Source organism: Staurois parvus, unplaced genomic scaffold (assembly GCF_062004578.1).
Source record: "Staurois parvus isolate SC_StPar_1 unplaced genomic scaffold, SC_StPar_1.0 ptg000122l, whole genome shotgun sequence".
Lineage (NCBI taxonomy): Eukaryota > Metazoa > Chordata > Amphibia > Anura > Ranidae > Staurois > Staurois parvus.
In genome coordinates this window covers 6,201,908-6,217,686 of record NW_028317918.1, presented here as the reverse complement: position 1 = coordinate 6,217,686, position 15,779 = coordinate 6,201,908, and the positions used below count along the sequence as shown (strand labels likewise).

Below are 15,779 nucleotides of genomic sequence, written 5' to 3'. Positions count from 1 at the left end.
TTAGTGTTTCTCATCGGACCCTGGATGCACAGAATTCTATTTTCTCTAAACGTAGCTATACGGATTGCACCTAAATGCAGGTAAATGCTCAGTGTGAAAAATTACTACTTTTATATGTGTTTAGAAATTTCCTCCAAATGCATATAAAGACATCAGGCACTGAATTTGAATAAAGCATGCACTATTGTGATAAAATATGTATTTTTGAAACACAGACCTCATCTTATGCTAAACACAGGTAATCTGTTAAATATTTCATGATCAGGCTCCACACCGTACACTCACATCTTAAGTGCTGGCTCAGCTCGACTTCACCAAAGCCATTGATTGTACCAGCAACATTGATTGTGTATGCTGCACACTGAGATGCAAAATAATATTCTTCCATTATTGACATTGCCAACAGGAGCTGTCTCTATTTTGACATGTTTTGCACAGCGTTTTGGGAGAGTGCTGTGCCTAGCACAAAACATGTCAGAATAGAACTTGTTCTTGCTGGATATGTTAATAATTATTTGTCTCTTGGACTGCAGCATTCCCGTTGTGGGTACAACAGATATTTTGTTATTAGATATTTGTTAGAAGATACTTGTTAATAAACTCACCTTTAAAAGCTGCCCAGTGCAGTGCATTGTCTCCCTCTAAGTCACATAAATGTACTTTAGCACCTTTTCCAATGAGGTAGCAGCAGAGTGCTGTTTGTCCATATTGTGCTGCTGTAATTAGAGGTGTGCAGCCTTTCTGATCTTCCACATCTAGCGAAACTCCTGCCTTCACCAGCAGGTCCACAACAGCAATGCACCCATTTACTGCAGCCCAGTGAATGGGGTGCTGACCTGACTCAGACTGGCTAGGCAGGCCCACTGGTCCCTTAGAGTCCGCAAATAGTCCTATCAGATCTACAGATCCGGCCAGAGCAGCCCAGTGAACTGGTGTGTGCCCCTTTTCATCATAATTTCCCAAAATCGAAGGACCTTCTTCTTCAATAAACTGCTGGCACTTCTTAACATCACTGCAATATAAAGAAGATGAACACAAAGCCATGGATTAAGATTTCATATATTAGTGAAAGGAGATTACAAAGAAAATACAAAGTATAACTATGGACAATTATTTTTTTTGTCTGTGACCTCACTTCCTTTTCCCTGTGATACCCGTACAAGAAATGAGGTTGTTGATGACTGTCCAAGGAGGCCTTGAACAGCAATTAAGCAATTGTCAAAAGTTAAATACTTTTGCAACACTCCTCTGGTGATATTGGCCCTTTAAAAAGTCCTGCGTCCAATTAATAAAAGCCTTTGCAGCAGTTTTGGTAACAGTTCCATTGCATGCAACGGATTCAGGTAGTTTTTACTGGTATCACTTTGATAATGTGTCAATGTGCTACGAAAACATTAAAAAGAATTGATGCCCCATAGTTTTTTTGTTGATTTCCCAATCAACGGCGAATTCTTTATTGAAATAGTTTTCTCAGTTGGTTGCCTGAGATCCCTGGTGGGTTCTCTATTCCACATGTCTGAGATCTTTGGATGGCCGGCTGTCCGTTGTTGGTTACCTGTATCTGGACCATTGCCATATGAGCCGATCGGGGCCACACAGTACCATGCACTTGATTTTATTTTGTTATTGCCTATCTCGGTTTTCACCATGCTGCTGTTTGTTTACCTGATTATTGGGTATTTGTGACCCCTATACTGTCATTTGCTATGTAGCTTTTGTGTATTTCATATTGTACGTTTTTTGGCTACTCTGCAAAAATTTATAAATAAAGGAATTACAAAAAAAAAAAGAATTGCTGCCAGTTCGTAGGTAACTGAAAAGTTTGCTTATGAAGAGTGGATCTCCATTTGTAGTACATTTGCTTCATTGGTTGCTAGGATACAGGCCGTCAGCATCGTAGCAACCAATGAACACTGCTGTGTGGAGCCTGATGGGGATTCTGAATGACTAGTTCCCCATCAGGTCTGATTAGCTTGTGATTGACAGAAGGCCGTAGGTATTCATTGTACTGAACAGAGGCTATGGAATTCACCTTCCATTGTCAATCAATAATCAGTTGGTCCTGATGAGGAGCTAGTCTCAGACTTCTCCATTAGGCCCACCACACAACAAAGCTCCTTGACGTGTGCACCTGTCTATGGGACAAGTGCACTGGCTAGCAGGGAGCTCAGCATTTCTGATACTCTGTTCTTGATGCCTGCCTCCTGCCACAAATTCATGTACTTATGTAGCTCAAAACAATAAAAAACAGTATGGCTAGAATGCTCAAAAAACCTGTGTCAGTTTGATCAGCATGTAAATAGACTGGTGCAAGACCTCCAGGATTGGCTTGTCAGGCTCCAGAAGACTCCAAGAAATGGCTTCAGCTCCTGTTCTCTACCTGTAGAGAATGCCTCAAATGCATTTTGAACTTTTCAGACCTTAATCAACAGGACAAAACGTGTCCGAGGAGTTCTCTGGTGGTGAAGAACAAGAGCTGAAGCCATCTTTTAGGGCCAGTTCACACCACATGCAGTCCAATGTGTTTTTTTCTGCCTCAAAAATGCATGGGTGGTAGGTTACCTGGTTTCCAATAGCATAGTTCAATAGGGAAACAGGTGCCAATATAAATCAAACAGAGGTTCTAAAACGTCCTTGCTCTATTCAAAACAAAATATTCCCTTTTAGCTAGACTTGGGGTGTAATGACACCATCACTTTTCAGTATTCTTGAATCTAACACATGCAAATTCATTCAATCTAGGTCCTGCATGTCGCATTTGCATGGCACAGAAGCCCATTCATTTGTACCTAAAGGAAAATCCTTTAAAATGCGGCCTCATGGAAACTGCATGATGCGTTTTTCAGTGCGAGGGGGTGCTTGCTTTCTTAAAAGCACAGCACAGTGGCTAAATGGTTAGCGCTTCCACCTGGCAGTACTCAGGTTGTTGGTTCGAATCCCAACCGTGGCACCACCTGCCTGGAGTTTGCATGTTATCCCTGTTCCTGCATGGGTTACTCCAGTTTCCTCCCACACTCCAAAGACATGGTGGCAGGTTAGTTGGTTCCTGTCTAAATTGTCCCTAGTATGTATGAATATGAGTTAGGGACCTTAGATTGTACACTGCTTAAGGCAGGGGTGTCCAAACTATGGTCCTCCAGGTGTTGAGGAACTGCAAGTCCCATGAGGCCTTGCAAGACTCTGACATCCACAGGCAAGACACGCAAAGGCATGATGGGACTTGTAGTACTTCAACAGCTGGAGGACCATAGTTTGGACACCCCTGGCTTAAGGGTTAGGGACTGATGTGAATTTACAATATACAGTTGTGTTCAAAAAAATAGCTGACTAAACACTCTGTTTTTCTGTCTTCTACAGATTGTGCCTGTCTCGTATAATTATCTCTGGGAATGGCATATCACATTCCTGCTCAGCAATGTACTGATGTGGTTCTTTTTCTTAAAAGCATCCCTGATGGACCCAGGTTTTCTGCTCCGGGACACAGAAGAGTATAACAATGCAGTCAGGCAGGTGCTGTATTCATAGCTTAAACAACAAGTGGCTCTTTATAAGATTTAGGACACCACAATACTTACTCCTGATCAGTGTAGAATATGTATGTAAGGATTGTCCCAGAAATAATGATAAGACCATTACATATGCCATATAATGATGAGGTTTCGAGCTGATACCTAATTTTTGCTATAGGTATTTTGAATTTTATCCAACAGGTATTCATCCATTGTATGAAAAATGTTTCTATGTGTCAAGGACTTTTCTGATCAATAACTGTTTAGATATCCAATGGGCAGGATTAAACCTACTGCATTATTCAGTGTACAGTTGTGTTCACAATAATAGCAGTCAGACATCACTAACCTGATCAATCCCTGTTTTTGGTAGAAATGATATTTCTACATGGCAAATAATTTACTAGCAGTTGTAGTAGAGTAATAGAAATCCAACAGACCCAACAGTCCTGACATGCATGCTGCTGATTCTGTGTAATTGAATCACTAATTGAAAGGGGCATGTTCAAAATAATAGCAGTGTGGAGTTCTTTTAGTGAGGTCATTCATTCTTTGAAAAACAGGTGGCAATTATTACCCTTATTTAAGGAAGGAAGGCAGCAAATGTTGTACATGCTGGTTACAGTGCATTTCTCTCTGAAATTCTGAGGAAAATGGGTCGTTCCAGACATTGTTCAGAAGAACAGTGTACCTTGATTAAAAAGTTGATTGGAGAGGGGAAAACATATAAAGAAGTGCAGAAAATGATAGGATGCTCAGCTAAAATGATCGCAAATGCTTTAAAATGGCAACCAAAACCTGAAAGACGTGGAAGAAAGCGAAAAACTACCATTCGAATAGATAGAAGAATAGCCAAAATGGCAAGGACTCAGCCAACAATCAGCTCCAGGAAGATCAAAGAAGGTCTAAAGTTACCTGTGAGTACTGTTACAATTAGAAGACGCCTATGTGAAGCCAAGCTATCTGCAAGAAGCCCCCGCAAAGTCCCACTGTTGAAAAAAAGACATGTGCTGAAGAGGTTACAATTTGCCAAAGAGCACATTGACTGGCCTAAAGAGAAATGGTGCAACATTTTGTGGACTGATGAAAGTAAGATTGTTCTTTTTGGGTCTAGTGGCCGGAGACAGTTTGTCAGACGACTCCCAAACACTGAATTCAAGCCACAGTACACTGTGAAGACAGTGAAGCATGGTTGCACAAGCATCATGATATGGGGATGTTTCTCATACTATGGTGTTGGGCCTATTTATCGCATACCAGGGATCATGGATCAGTTTGAATACATCAGAATACTTGAAGAGGTCATGCTGCCTTATGCTGAAGAGGAAATGCCCTTGAAATGGGTGTTCCAACAAGATAACGACCCCAAACACACCAGTAAACATGCAACATCTTGGTTCCAGACCAACAAGATTGACGTTATGGAGTGGCCAGCCCAATCCCCGGATCTTAATCCAATAGAAGACTTGTGGGGTGACATCAAAAATGCAGTTTCTGAGGCAAAACCAAGAAATAGAGAAGATCTGTGTAATGTAGTCCAATCATCCTGAGCTGGCATACCCGTTCACAGGTGCCAGAAGTTGGTTGACTCCATGCAACACAGATGTAAAGCAGTTCTCAGAAACAGTGCTTATACAACTAAATATTAATCAAGTGATTCAAAGGAAAGCAAAATCTTCAAACATTTTTCAGTTTATATAGTGAGTGTTTGAGTTTGTAAAGAAGAATACAAACACTGCTATTTTTTTGAACAGTCTAATATTCACTTTTCTTCAATTGTTTTAGAGGAACAACACAAATTTGATATATTTTTCTTCATGTTTTGATTTGGAATAGAATGTGTAGTGTTCCCAATGCATTTGTGTGTATGGAAATAAAAGCTATTAGAAGGATTTTGAGCTTTATTCACTTTTTTCAACACACTGCTATTATTTTGAACACAACTGTATATGTAAAGTGCTGCATAAATTGACAGCACTATATAAGTACCTGAAATAAATAAAAGCAGCTTGTTTTTGTGCGGGTGCGGGCATGCAAACAGACAAAAACAAGCTGCTTTTAAGAAAACAAGCGCCACCTCGCAGTGAAAAACGCACCATGCGGTTTCCGTGCGGCCACGTTTTAAAGGACTCTTTTCCTTTGGGTACAAATGAATGGGCTGCTGTGCCGTGCAGTGCGACATGCAGAACCTACCTTGAGGTTTACACACACTCCCGCACCAATGAGAACCTAGACTCTGATGTCCAGATTCATCACAATTAACTTTTAATATGTTTATCATTACGTTATTATTATTTAAAGCATCATCACTACTTTCAAACAAAATACAAAGCCCAACGTTTCACTTAACCTAAGATGTATGTGACTATGGCATGTCTGATAGCTTGTAGCCAAGTAATGTAACAGAATACCAGGTGAAGGTATGAAATGATAAAAACAGTGACTGCAATAAATTGTATTCCAATGTATCATTTCTTTACGTCCACTTTTTTTATTTTATGCAGCTGAAGATTGCATACATGTACACTGCTTTAGGATAGTTGGTGGAACAAGTGATGGATGATTTCTTAATGACACCAGGGATATCCTGTGTTCACAGATATGTAACTTTTATGTGCTAAAACAGGAAAGTTTTAAGTTGCCCAGGAGAACTTTGTTTTAAATACCAAAATCAAATTATGAAGAAAGTATTCTCTTTTTTCATTTCTCATTAATCTAAGCTCACACCTACAGGCATTAGGCTCCATGCACACTGTGCTGTTTAATAATGCTGGCAGTGTTAGCTGTGTGATGTCATGTTAAAAACACAAGTTTTTCAGCGTTTTTTAGCGTTTTTGCATTAGAGTTTAGTTGCGTTTTGTGGTGTTTTCTGCGTTTGTGTGTTTTAGCAGTTTCTTACCCCCCCAAAAAAAATATTGCTCAAAAAAAGTCCAAAAATGCCGGTTTGGCATGTTTTACCGTGTTTTGCCACGTTTTTCAGCATTAGATAATTTTTACTGCTAAAAAACTCTAGAAACCCACTGGTTCTGGGGTTTTTTTCCAGCCAAAAAATGCATGGACACATAGGATAACATGCTGGGGAGTTCACTGGCTATAGAAAAAAATACAAAAATCCAAAAACAGCCACTGTAAAATGTCCAGTGTGCATGAGGACTTAGGGCTCGTTCACACTTGACTAATTTCTAACTCTTGCCAAATGCCCCTATAGCATTTTACAGGTGTTAGACATGCATTTGGGAAGCATTTTTAATGCTCCTCAAATGCTCCCCAAATGCTCTATGCGCATTTTTGAGGAGTTTGATAGGCGTTTGCCAAGGGTTAAAACCACACCACAAACACCTATAATTATTATTATTATTATACAGTATTATATACAGCGCCAAAAGTTTGCTCAGCGCTGTACATTACAATGGGAGACAATACATGAGACAGTACAATACAATACACGAGGGGTTCGAGGGCCCTGCTCCTTGGAGATTACAATTGAGGAGGGAGGGGATAGTGGTACAGGTGGAAATGGCTGTGGGGGATGGAGTGGTAGGAGGAGTGGAGGAGATCGGCAGTTAGGTGAGTGCAGGGTAGGCTTCCCTGAAGAGATGGGTTTTCAGGGTGCGCCTAAAGGTGAGTAGGGTAGGTGACAGTCTGATGGATTGAGGTAGTGAGTTCCAGAGGATGGGGGAAGCCCTGGAGCCGGGCATGGGAGGAGTAGACCAGGGAGCTAGAGAGTAGGAGGTCTTGTGAGGAGCGAAGTGTACGTGTTGGGTGGTATTTGGATATCAGGTCGGTGATGTAGTTTGGGGCAGTATTATGGATAGCTTTGTATGTCAATGTTAGCAATTTGAATTTTATGCGTTGGGCAATCGGAAGCCAGTGGAGGGAATGGCAGAGGGGGGTGGCGGATACGGAGCAGTTGGTAAAGTGGATGAGTCTGGCCGCAGAGTTCAGGATAGACTGAAGCGGGGATAGCCTGTGACGAGGTAAGCCGGTGAGGAGGGAGTTACAGTAGTCAAGTCGTGAGAAAATAAGGGAGTGAATGAGTTGCTTAGTAGTTTCTGGGGTTAGGAACGAACGTATTTTGGAGATGTTGCGGAGGTGGAGCCTGAATGAATTTGCCAGCGATTGGACATGGGCCTGGAAGGACAGATTAGAATCTAGAGTGACACCTAGAACTTTGGCTTGCGGGGTGGGACTGATGGTGGTGTTGTTGGTCGTGATGGAGAGGTTGGGGAGGGGCACTGGCTGGGGGGAAAACTAGGAGCTCAGTTTTGGAAAAGTTTAATTTGAGGAAGTGGAGTGATATCAAATCTGATATGTCGTTCAGTAGGCAAGTGATTCGGGTGGAGACTGAAGGGGTGAGTCGAGGGGTAGAGAGATAGATTTGCGTGTCATTGGCGTAGAGATGGTAATTGAAGCCATGGGAGTGTATCAACTGGCCAAGGGAGGAGGTGTAGATGGAGAAGAGAAGGGGCCCGAGGACAGAGCCTTGAGCGACCCCAACAGAGAGGGGGAGAGAGGGGGAGGTGGCAGCATTATAAGTAACACTGCAGGAATGCTGGGATAGATAGGAAGAGAGTCAGGAGAGAGCGGTGTCTCTGAGGCCATGAGAGTATAGTTTTTTAAGGAGGAGAGGGTGGTCAACCGTGTCGAAGGCCGCGGAGAGGTCGAGGAGTAGGAGCACTGAGTAGTGGCCATTAGCTTTGGCGGTTAGCAGGTCGTTGGTGAGTTTGAGTAGGGCGGTTTTGGTGGAGTGTAGGTGTTGTTGTTGAGGTGGGAGCTTATGCGATTATAGACTAAGCGCTCGAGGAGTTTGGATTTAAATGGCAGCAGGGAGATGGGTCTAAGGTTGTTCAGGTCGGTGGAGTCCAGGGAGGGTTTTTTAAGTATGAGAGTGATGTGCGCATGCTTTAGAGGGGAGGGGAATGCACCAGTAGAGAGGGAGAGGTTGAAGATGTGAGTGAGGGAGCGTAGGATGGAGGAGGAGGGTGACCATAGGAGTTGTGTGGGGACAGGGTCAAGGGGGCAGGTGGTGAGGCGGGCTTCGGAGAAGACCTTAGTGACCTCTTCAGTGGTAGCAAGGTCGAAAGAGTGGAGTGTTGAGGGGATTTTAGTGTGAGGGATGTTAGGTGGGGTGGAGGTCTGGACAGTTGCGAGGTCAAAGGAGAGGAGTGTTGAGGGGGTTTTCATGTGAGGGAGGCTAGGTGGGTGGGGGTGGGGGGGAGAGAGTAGAGAGTTAAAAGTAGAGAAGAGTTGGCGAGGACTGGAGGAGGGGGTATTGATGAGGGTTACAAAGTAGGCTTGTTTGGCAGCATGGAGGGAGGAGGTGTAGGTGAGGACGGCAGATTTATATCGGTTGAACGCTTGTTGGGATCTGGTTTTGCACCATATTCGCTCCAGTGCACGACTGCGTCGCTTGAGATTTCTGGTATGGTCTTTCTGCCAGGGTTGAAGCGGTCGGGGTCTAATGCTTCGTGTGGTTAGGGGTGCTAAGGAGTCTAGGGCGGCTGACAGCGAGTTGTTATAAGCAGTAGTGGCCAGGGCAGGACAGTGGAAGGATACTGTTGTAAAGTCGGTCAGCTGCAGAGTGGAGAGGGGCAGGGTTCAAGTTGCGTAGGTTTCGGCTGGTGATGGTTTGACGTTTAGGGAGGTAGGTGTTTGAGGACGAGGAGACGGAGAAGGTAATGAGGTTGTAGTCAGAGAGAGGAAAGGGGTGTTTGTGAGGTTGTGGGGGGTGCAGAGATGAGAGAAAACAAGGTCCAGGGTGTTCCCGTCGGAGTGGGTGGAGGACTGTGTACACTGTGTGAGTGCAAAAGAAGAGGTTAGGTGGAGGAGTTGTGATGTAGCCGGGTTATTGACATTGATAGGGATGTTGAAGTCCCCAAGGATGATGGTGGTTAGCTCGGAGGAGAGAAAGAAGGGTAACCAGGCGGGGAGGTCATCGAGGAAGCGAGACATGGGTCCAGGAGGCCGATAGATTACTGCAGTCCTCAGAGGGATTGGAGAGAATAGTCAGATGCAGTGGGCCTCAAAGGAGGAGAAGGATAGAGAGGGGGGGGTTTGGGAAGACCTGGAAGGTGCTCATCGGTGACAGGAGCAAACCAACCCCACCACCTCTTCAACCGCTCGGTCTTGGTGAATGGGTCCAGACGAGACCTCCATAGGAGAGTGCCGCAGGGGAGATAGAGTCAGTGGCTTGGATCCAGGTTTTCGGGGATTGCTAGCTTTGTTGAGGGAGGTTGAGGGAGCGGGAGATACAGAAGTCATGGATGGTGGTGAGCTTGTTGCTCCTATAATGAAGTTTAATGGTATGAACACTCCACAAACGCCTTGCAACGCCAGGCTCCTGCCTAGACATGAGGCGTCAATTGTGGCACGATGCAACGCCAATGCTTCAGTCTGAACAGCACTGTGTGCTGCCTTGTGTAGATTTTTCACAGGCATTTGAGGAGCATTAAAAATGCTTCCCAAACACCTGTCTAACGCCTGCTAACAAAGCTAATGTGAACTTAGCCTTATACTTACTACAATGTATTAAAGTGTTACTAAACCCACAACAGGAAAATCAGTTTGTATATGAAGTAAAGCATGCTTGATATACTCACTGTGAAACGTAAGGGGTTAATCCTCTGCATTGTGTAAAAAGGATGTTTGATCCTGTCTTCTCTGATCCTCCTCTTCTTCCAGTGTCTCCCTCTCATCTACTGATAAGACATATCGTGTGGAGACACTCTGCACATGCTCAGTTTGGTGTGCATTGCTAGAGAGGTTTTTTTTTTTCTTGGGAGGGTGCATGTGTTCAGCACAGGGCCAATCAGCACTGTCCAGATAGAGGTCAGGGGTTCTGCATCCTTATATGGCAGAAAGAAAACTCCTCCTACATGCTTTAACCAGTGATCTGCTGGACACTGATAGAAGTCACAAGACTGCTCTCTATTGAGAAAAGGTATTTAGCAGTTTATATTTACTGTGGAAGACCAGATATAGTGAATGTAGGGTCCTGGGTTTAGTAACACTTTAGGTCACATTCAGGGGCGGACTGACCATTTGAAAACTCGGGCACTGCCCGAGGGCCCGGGGTCAGTAGGGGGCCCCATGAGATGCACCTGGTACCTTTTTTATAGGCTTTTTGGGTTTGGGCAAGGACACAAGGGTCCCATGATCCCCTATTGCCCCGGTGGTCAGTAGGGGGCCCCATGAGATGCCACTGGTAGCTTTTTTATAGGCTTTTTTGAGTTTGGGCAAGGACACAGGGGCCCCATGATCCCCTATTGCCCGGGGGCCCCATGAGTTGTCAGTCCGCCCCGGTCACATTACCGCAATGCACTAAGCCCATCAACCTGCACTGCAGCACACCACAATGCACTACCATGTGTTGCAGTGTACTACACTGGTTAGAAAAGATTCAGGTAAGGGTTCGAAGTGCTTGCGTGTACTGGCAGCCCATTCCAAACAAATGAACTGCCTTAAAGCATATTTCCATTTTTGCAATCAAATTTGAGAAAACCCCATTATATATTTGTTATGTTACCGTTCACCTAGCATGCTTAACCCCTTGACACATATATGCAGTCTCAGGGAAGTGGATCTTTACCCACAAGGCCGCATATATGTGTCCCTGTCTTTGTGCTAGGAGTGCACCGCACAGCACGCCTACAGCAGAGTCCGGGCTCTCATCCAGAGCCCTGGGTCTCATGCTAACGACTGGGATCCTGGACTCCCGGTTACTGCTTACCTGATCACTGTGATAGCCTCTGATTGGCTATCACAGTGATCAGTCAGCATGTGTTTTCTTTCTCTTCTGAATGAACAGAAAGATACACTATAATTCTCTCCTTGCAGGGGAGAAACATGTAAACAAACAAGTGTAAAAAAAAAAAAAGTAAAAAATTGCTAGGTCAAGGTTTGAGCTAGGTCAGGGTTAGTGTTAGGGTCAAGGTAAGAGTCAAAGGTCAAAGGTCAGAATCAGATTATTTTGGGTAGGATTTTTTAAAAACAGCAGTTTTAAAAAATTGTATCAGTGTCAATTAGTATCAGTGTGTTTTATGTAGGATAAAAATGTTTTACACCATTGTACTACAGGTACAAACAACAAATAACATACCCAAATAATTTATTGCTTTGATTGTCAGGAGCAGGAAAATTTATTTTGGGTAAGTTATGGTAACAGCAAGAAATATACAGCTAAATAAAAAAATTATTATTTTACTATTTTACGCAGTTTTTATTTAATAATAAAAAAAATCAGGGGATATCTGTTATCATTTACCACCAAAAGAAAGCCAAATTTGTCCTGAAAAGGCATTATAATAATATGTAAGGTTTTACCAACACATGGAAAATTGTGTTCAGGCATTAACATTTCTTTCACCCTCAGTCACCAAAGGGTTAATATATATATATATTCCTACCTTTTAGATATTTCTCAGGAGGAGGTGTCATAGTTGACTGAACAGTTTTTTGAACAATGTTAAGCGTAATACACATGATCAGAAAATCAGAAAATAGTACGAAAAATCCTGCTTTTGAAGCGATCCTACAAAAATCTGATCGTTAGTACATTCGTCCAAAATGATTTGAAGGGACAAGCATGAAAATTTTGCTCGTATGATACCAAATTGTGCGATTTTTGTTTAATCACTACAGTTTTCCTCTGAAAATTCAATACAAATGCATTACATCACTTTTAAATTTTCTTTCTAAAGGCTATATTCACACCTAAGCGTTTTTTCAAGCATTTTTCAGTGTTTTTTTTAAGAGAATTGCATGTTTTTGCAGCTTTTGTTGGGCGTTCCTTTCAGGCATTTTTTTTCAGCCGTTTTTCAACTAGGTGTTTGGAGTGCTGCTGAAAAAGAGATGATGAGCTGCTTGAGCAGAAAACATGCAAGAAAATGTTTGAAAAAACACTCAAAAATGTTCATCACGTGCTTTTCAGGCATTTCCATTGAAAGCAATAGAGACAAAAACGCTCAATTCTGCTTGAAAAGTAGCTCATGTACTTTTTTTTGGGCGACAGGCATTTTGCTACAAGCAACAGAACATCCAGATGTGAACGACGGCTATGAAAACAATAGGTTTTTGCTTGCTGAGTGTTTTTGAGCTTTATTTTTCAAATTTATGCTATGGAAATTAAAATGTGTAAATATAAAGTAGGTGTTATCCCAATTTGGCTGCAAAAGTGGAATATACTTTACTGCAATGCACATGATAGCATTAGTGTGTCATTTATTGCGGAGGACACCTCAATACACCTGCGCTGCAGCACACCACAACACATGATAATGCATTACCATAAGCTGACCTAACATAAAAATGCTGCAGGTCAGATCTTTGGTCCCTGAAGTGCGTTAGCTACCCAGTCAAATAAAGGGGCTTCTTTAATGCACTTCAAGCTACTACCATGATATGAATTGGCTGTTAGGCTATAAGGTCCCTTGTACATGGGGTCGTCCAACTGCAGTGCGTCTCTCCTGGGGTATTAGTGCGACTGGGAGGGATAGGTGCACCATCCAGACCTGCTGCAGGGAGATTGTCAGAGTCTATGGCAGGCTGGATTGGGGTGAACGCTGTACCAAATGGTACCAGCAGTTAGGGTCTCGTCTGTTCAGGGGCGAAGGTCTGGAACGCAGGTCTTCTTTAGGAGGGACGCATTGCAGCTGACAGGGCCTAACCAGATTCCAGCTATCGTTGTCCTAATGTGGTTTAGGAACACGTGATGGAAAACTAGGAATAAAATCTCTTCTGTTTCTTTCCTTTCCTAAAATAAAACATCTCCTCCTTCTACTGGATATCTTCAGCTCTACAAACTACAGGAAATAGAGCATTCCTGTATTCCTGGCCACATGCAGACATCTGGTGTGCACTTGTGTGATTTTTATTCTAGATATGAATGGGGACCAACTAAAAACTTGACAGAGGTTTTTAAGCCTTCCACACTTCATTGAAGGCTAAAACGAGTTTTGGTTTTAATCACTTGAAGATTTCTAACACTTTTTGTTTACAAGTAAAAATCTTTATATTTTGCTAGAAAATTACTTGGAAAATACCTCCAAACATTATATATATTTTTGTAACAGACACCCTAGAGAATAAAATGGCGGTTGTTCCAATTTGTTTTATGTCACATGGTATTTACGTAGCGGTTTTTCAAATGCAATTTTTTTTGGGAAAAAATACACTTTAATGAATTTTAATGCAAAAAAGCACAATATATACAACTCATTTTTTTTGGTTAAAATATAAAAGATGATGTTACGCTGATTAAATAGATACCTAATATGTCATGCTTTAAAACTGCACATGCTCGTAGAATGGTGACAAACTACGATACTTAAAAATCTCCATAGCAACGCTTTAAACATTTTTACAGGTTACCTGTTTAGAGTTACACAGGAGGTCTAGTGCTAGAATTATTGCTCTCGCTACAACATTCGTGGTGATACCTCATATGTGTGATATGAACACCGTTTACATATGAGTGAGTGACCTACATATCCGTTTGCTTCTGCACTTGAGCATGGGGGCACTTTACATTTTTTTTAATTATTTATTTTATTACTTTTTTTAATTTTTACACTGTAGTAGTGTTAGTAACAATAGTAGTAGTAGTAGTAATAATAACAACAGTAATATTAGTAGCAGTAATAGTAGAAGTAGTAGTGGTAGTAATAGTAGTAGTAGTAATTATATTAATATTAGTAGTAATAGTAGCAGTATTAATAGTTGTAATAGCAGTAGTGGTAGTAATAATAATATTAGTAGTAGTACATAGTAGTAGTAGTAGTAATAGTTGTAGCAGTAATAGTAGTAATAGTAATAGTAAAATAGTAGTAGTGGAAGTATTAATAGTAGTAGTAATAGTAGCCGTGGTAGTAATAATAGTAGTAGTATGTACAGTAGTGGCAGTAATAACAATAGTAGTAGTAGCAATAATAGTAGTATTAATAATAGTAGTAGTTCAAATATATAGAAGTAGTAATAATAACAATAGTAGTAGTTGTCTTTGTAGTAGTGTAGCCAGGGTCTGCACTTAATAACCACTAATTAAAAGAAAGATTGTACTTAGAAAGGAATCCCAGCCACCTCTACTGCTCAGTATAGAATAGACACATAAGATGCTTACCATTCCTTGACTGCCTGGAATATAGGAGCTGTGCTGCTGTCCATGTGGACTGTGTGCTCCTGAGGTCCAAGCTGCTTAGTGTATGGGGAGTTCTGTGTATGCTGGGGGGGCAGGTGTGTGGGGTTTTTTTGCCCTGTGCTCTGTGGATAGTATGGTGTGGCTCTTGTGCTCTGCAAATCCTTTGCTGTGTGGATCCTAAGCTCAGTGGATAGTGTGGTGTGACTCATGGGCTCTATAGATCCTGTGCTGTGTGCAGATGGTGTACTCTTTAGATCTTGTGCTGTGCAGATGGTGTACTGTATAGATAGTGTGCTGTGTGGATGGTGTATCCTGTAGATCCTGTGCTGTGCGGATGGTGTACTGTATGGGGAGTGTGCTGTGCGGATGGTGTACTCTGTAGATCCTGTGCTGTGCGGAAGGTGTACTCTATAGATCCTCTGCTGTGCGGAAGGTGTACTCTGTGTAGATTTTGTGCTGTGCAGATGGTGTACTGTATGGATAGTGTGCTGTGCAGATGGTGTACTCTATAGATCCTGTGCTGTGCGGACGGTGTACTCTGTGTAGATCCTGTGCTGTGCGGATGGTGTACTCTGTGTCTATCCTGTGCTGTGTGGGCGGTGTACTCTGTGTAGGTCCTGTGCTGTGCGGATGGTGTACTCTGTAGGTAATGTGCGGATGGTGTACTCTGTAGGTAATGTGCGGATGGTGTACTCTGTAGGTAATGTGCGGATGGTATACTCTGTAGGTCCTGTGCTGTGCGGATGGTATACTCTCTAGGTCCTGTGCTGTGCAGAGGTTGTACTCTGTAGGTCCTGTGCTGTGCGGATGGTGTACTCTGTGTAGGTCCTTTGCTGTGCGAATGGTGTACTCTGTGTAGGTCCTGTGCGGATGGTATACTCTGTAGGTCCTGTGCTGTGCGGATGGTATGCTCTGTAGGTCCTGTGCGGATGGTATACTCTGTAGGTAATGTGCGGATGGTATACTCTGTAGGTCCTGTGCTGTGCGGATGGTGTACTCTGTGTAGGTCCTGTGCTGTGCGGATGGTATACTCTGTAGGTCCTGTGCTGTGCGGATGGTGTACTCTGTGTAGGTCCTGTGCTGTGCGGATGGTGTACTCTGTAGGTCCTGTGCTGTGCGGATGGTGTACTATGTGT

General features: G+C 42.7%; 1 protein-coding gene across 1 annotated transcript in view; it reads right to left on the bottom strand.

Annotated features, from left to right (window-relative positions):
- Positions 1-15,393, bottom strand: part of LOC149467125 (uncharacterized) — a 74,299-nt gene extending 58,906 nt beyond the window's left edge. The window contains exons 1-2 of the mRNA XM_089672213.1: positions 14,626-15,393; positions 606-1,012 (exon numbers count right to left, since the gene is read on the bottom strand). Of these exons, the coding sequence (XP_089528339.1) occupies positions 606-1,012; positions 14,626-14,852 (634 nt within the window). The 5' untranslated portion in view covers positions 14,853-15,393. The remainder of the gene's footprint in view (positions 1-605; positions 1,013-14,625) is intronic.
- Between the last annotated feature and the right edge of the window lie 386 nt (positions 15,394-15,779).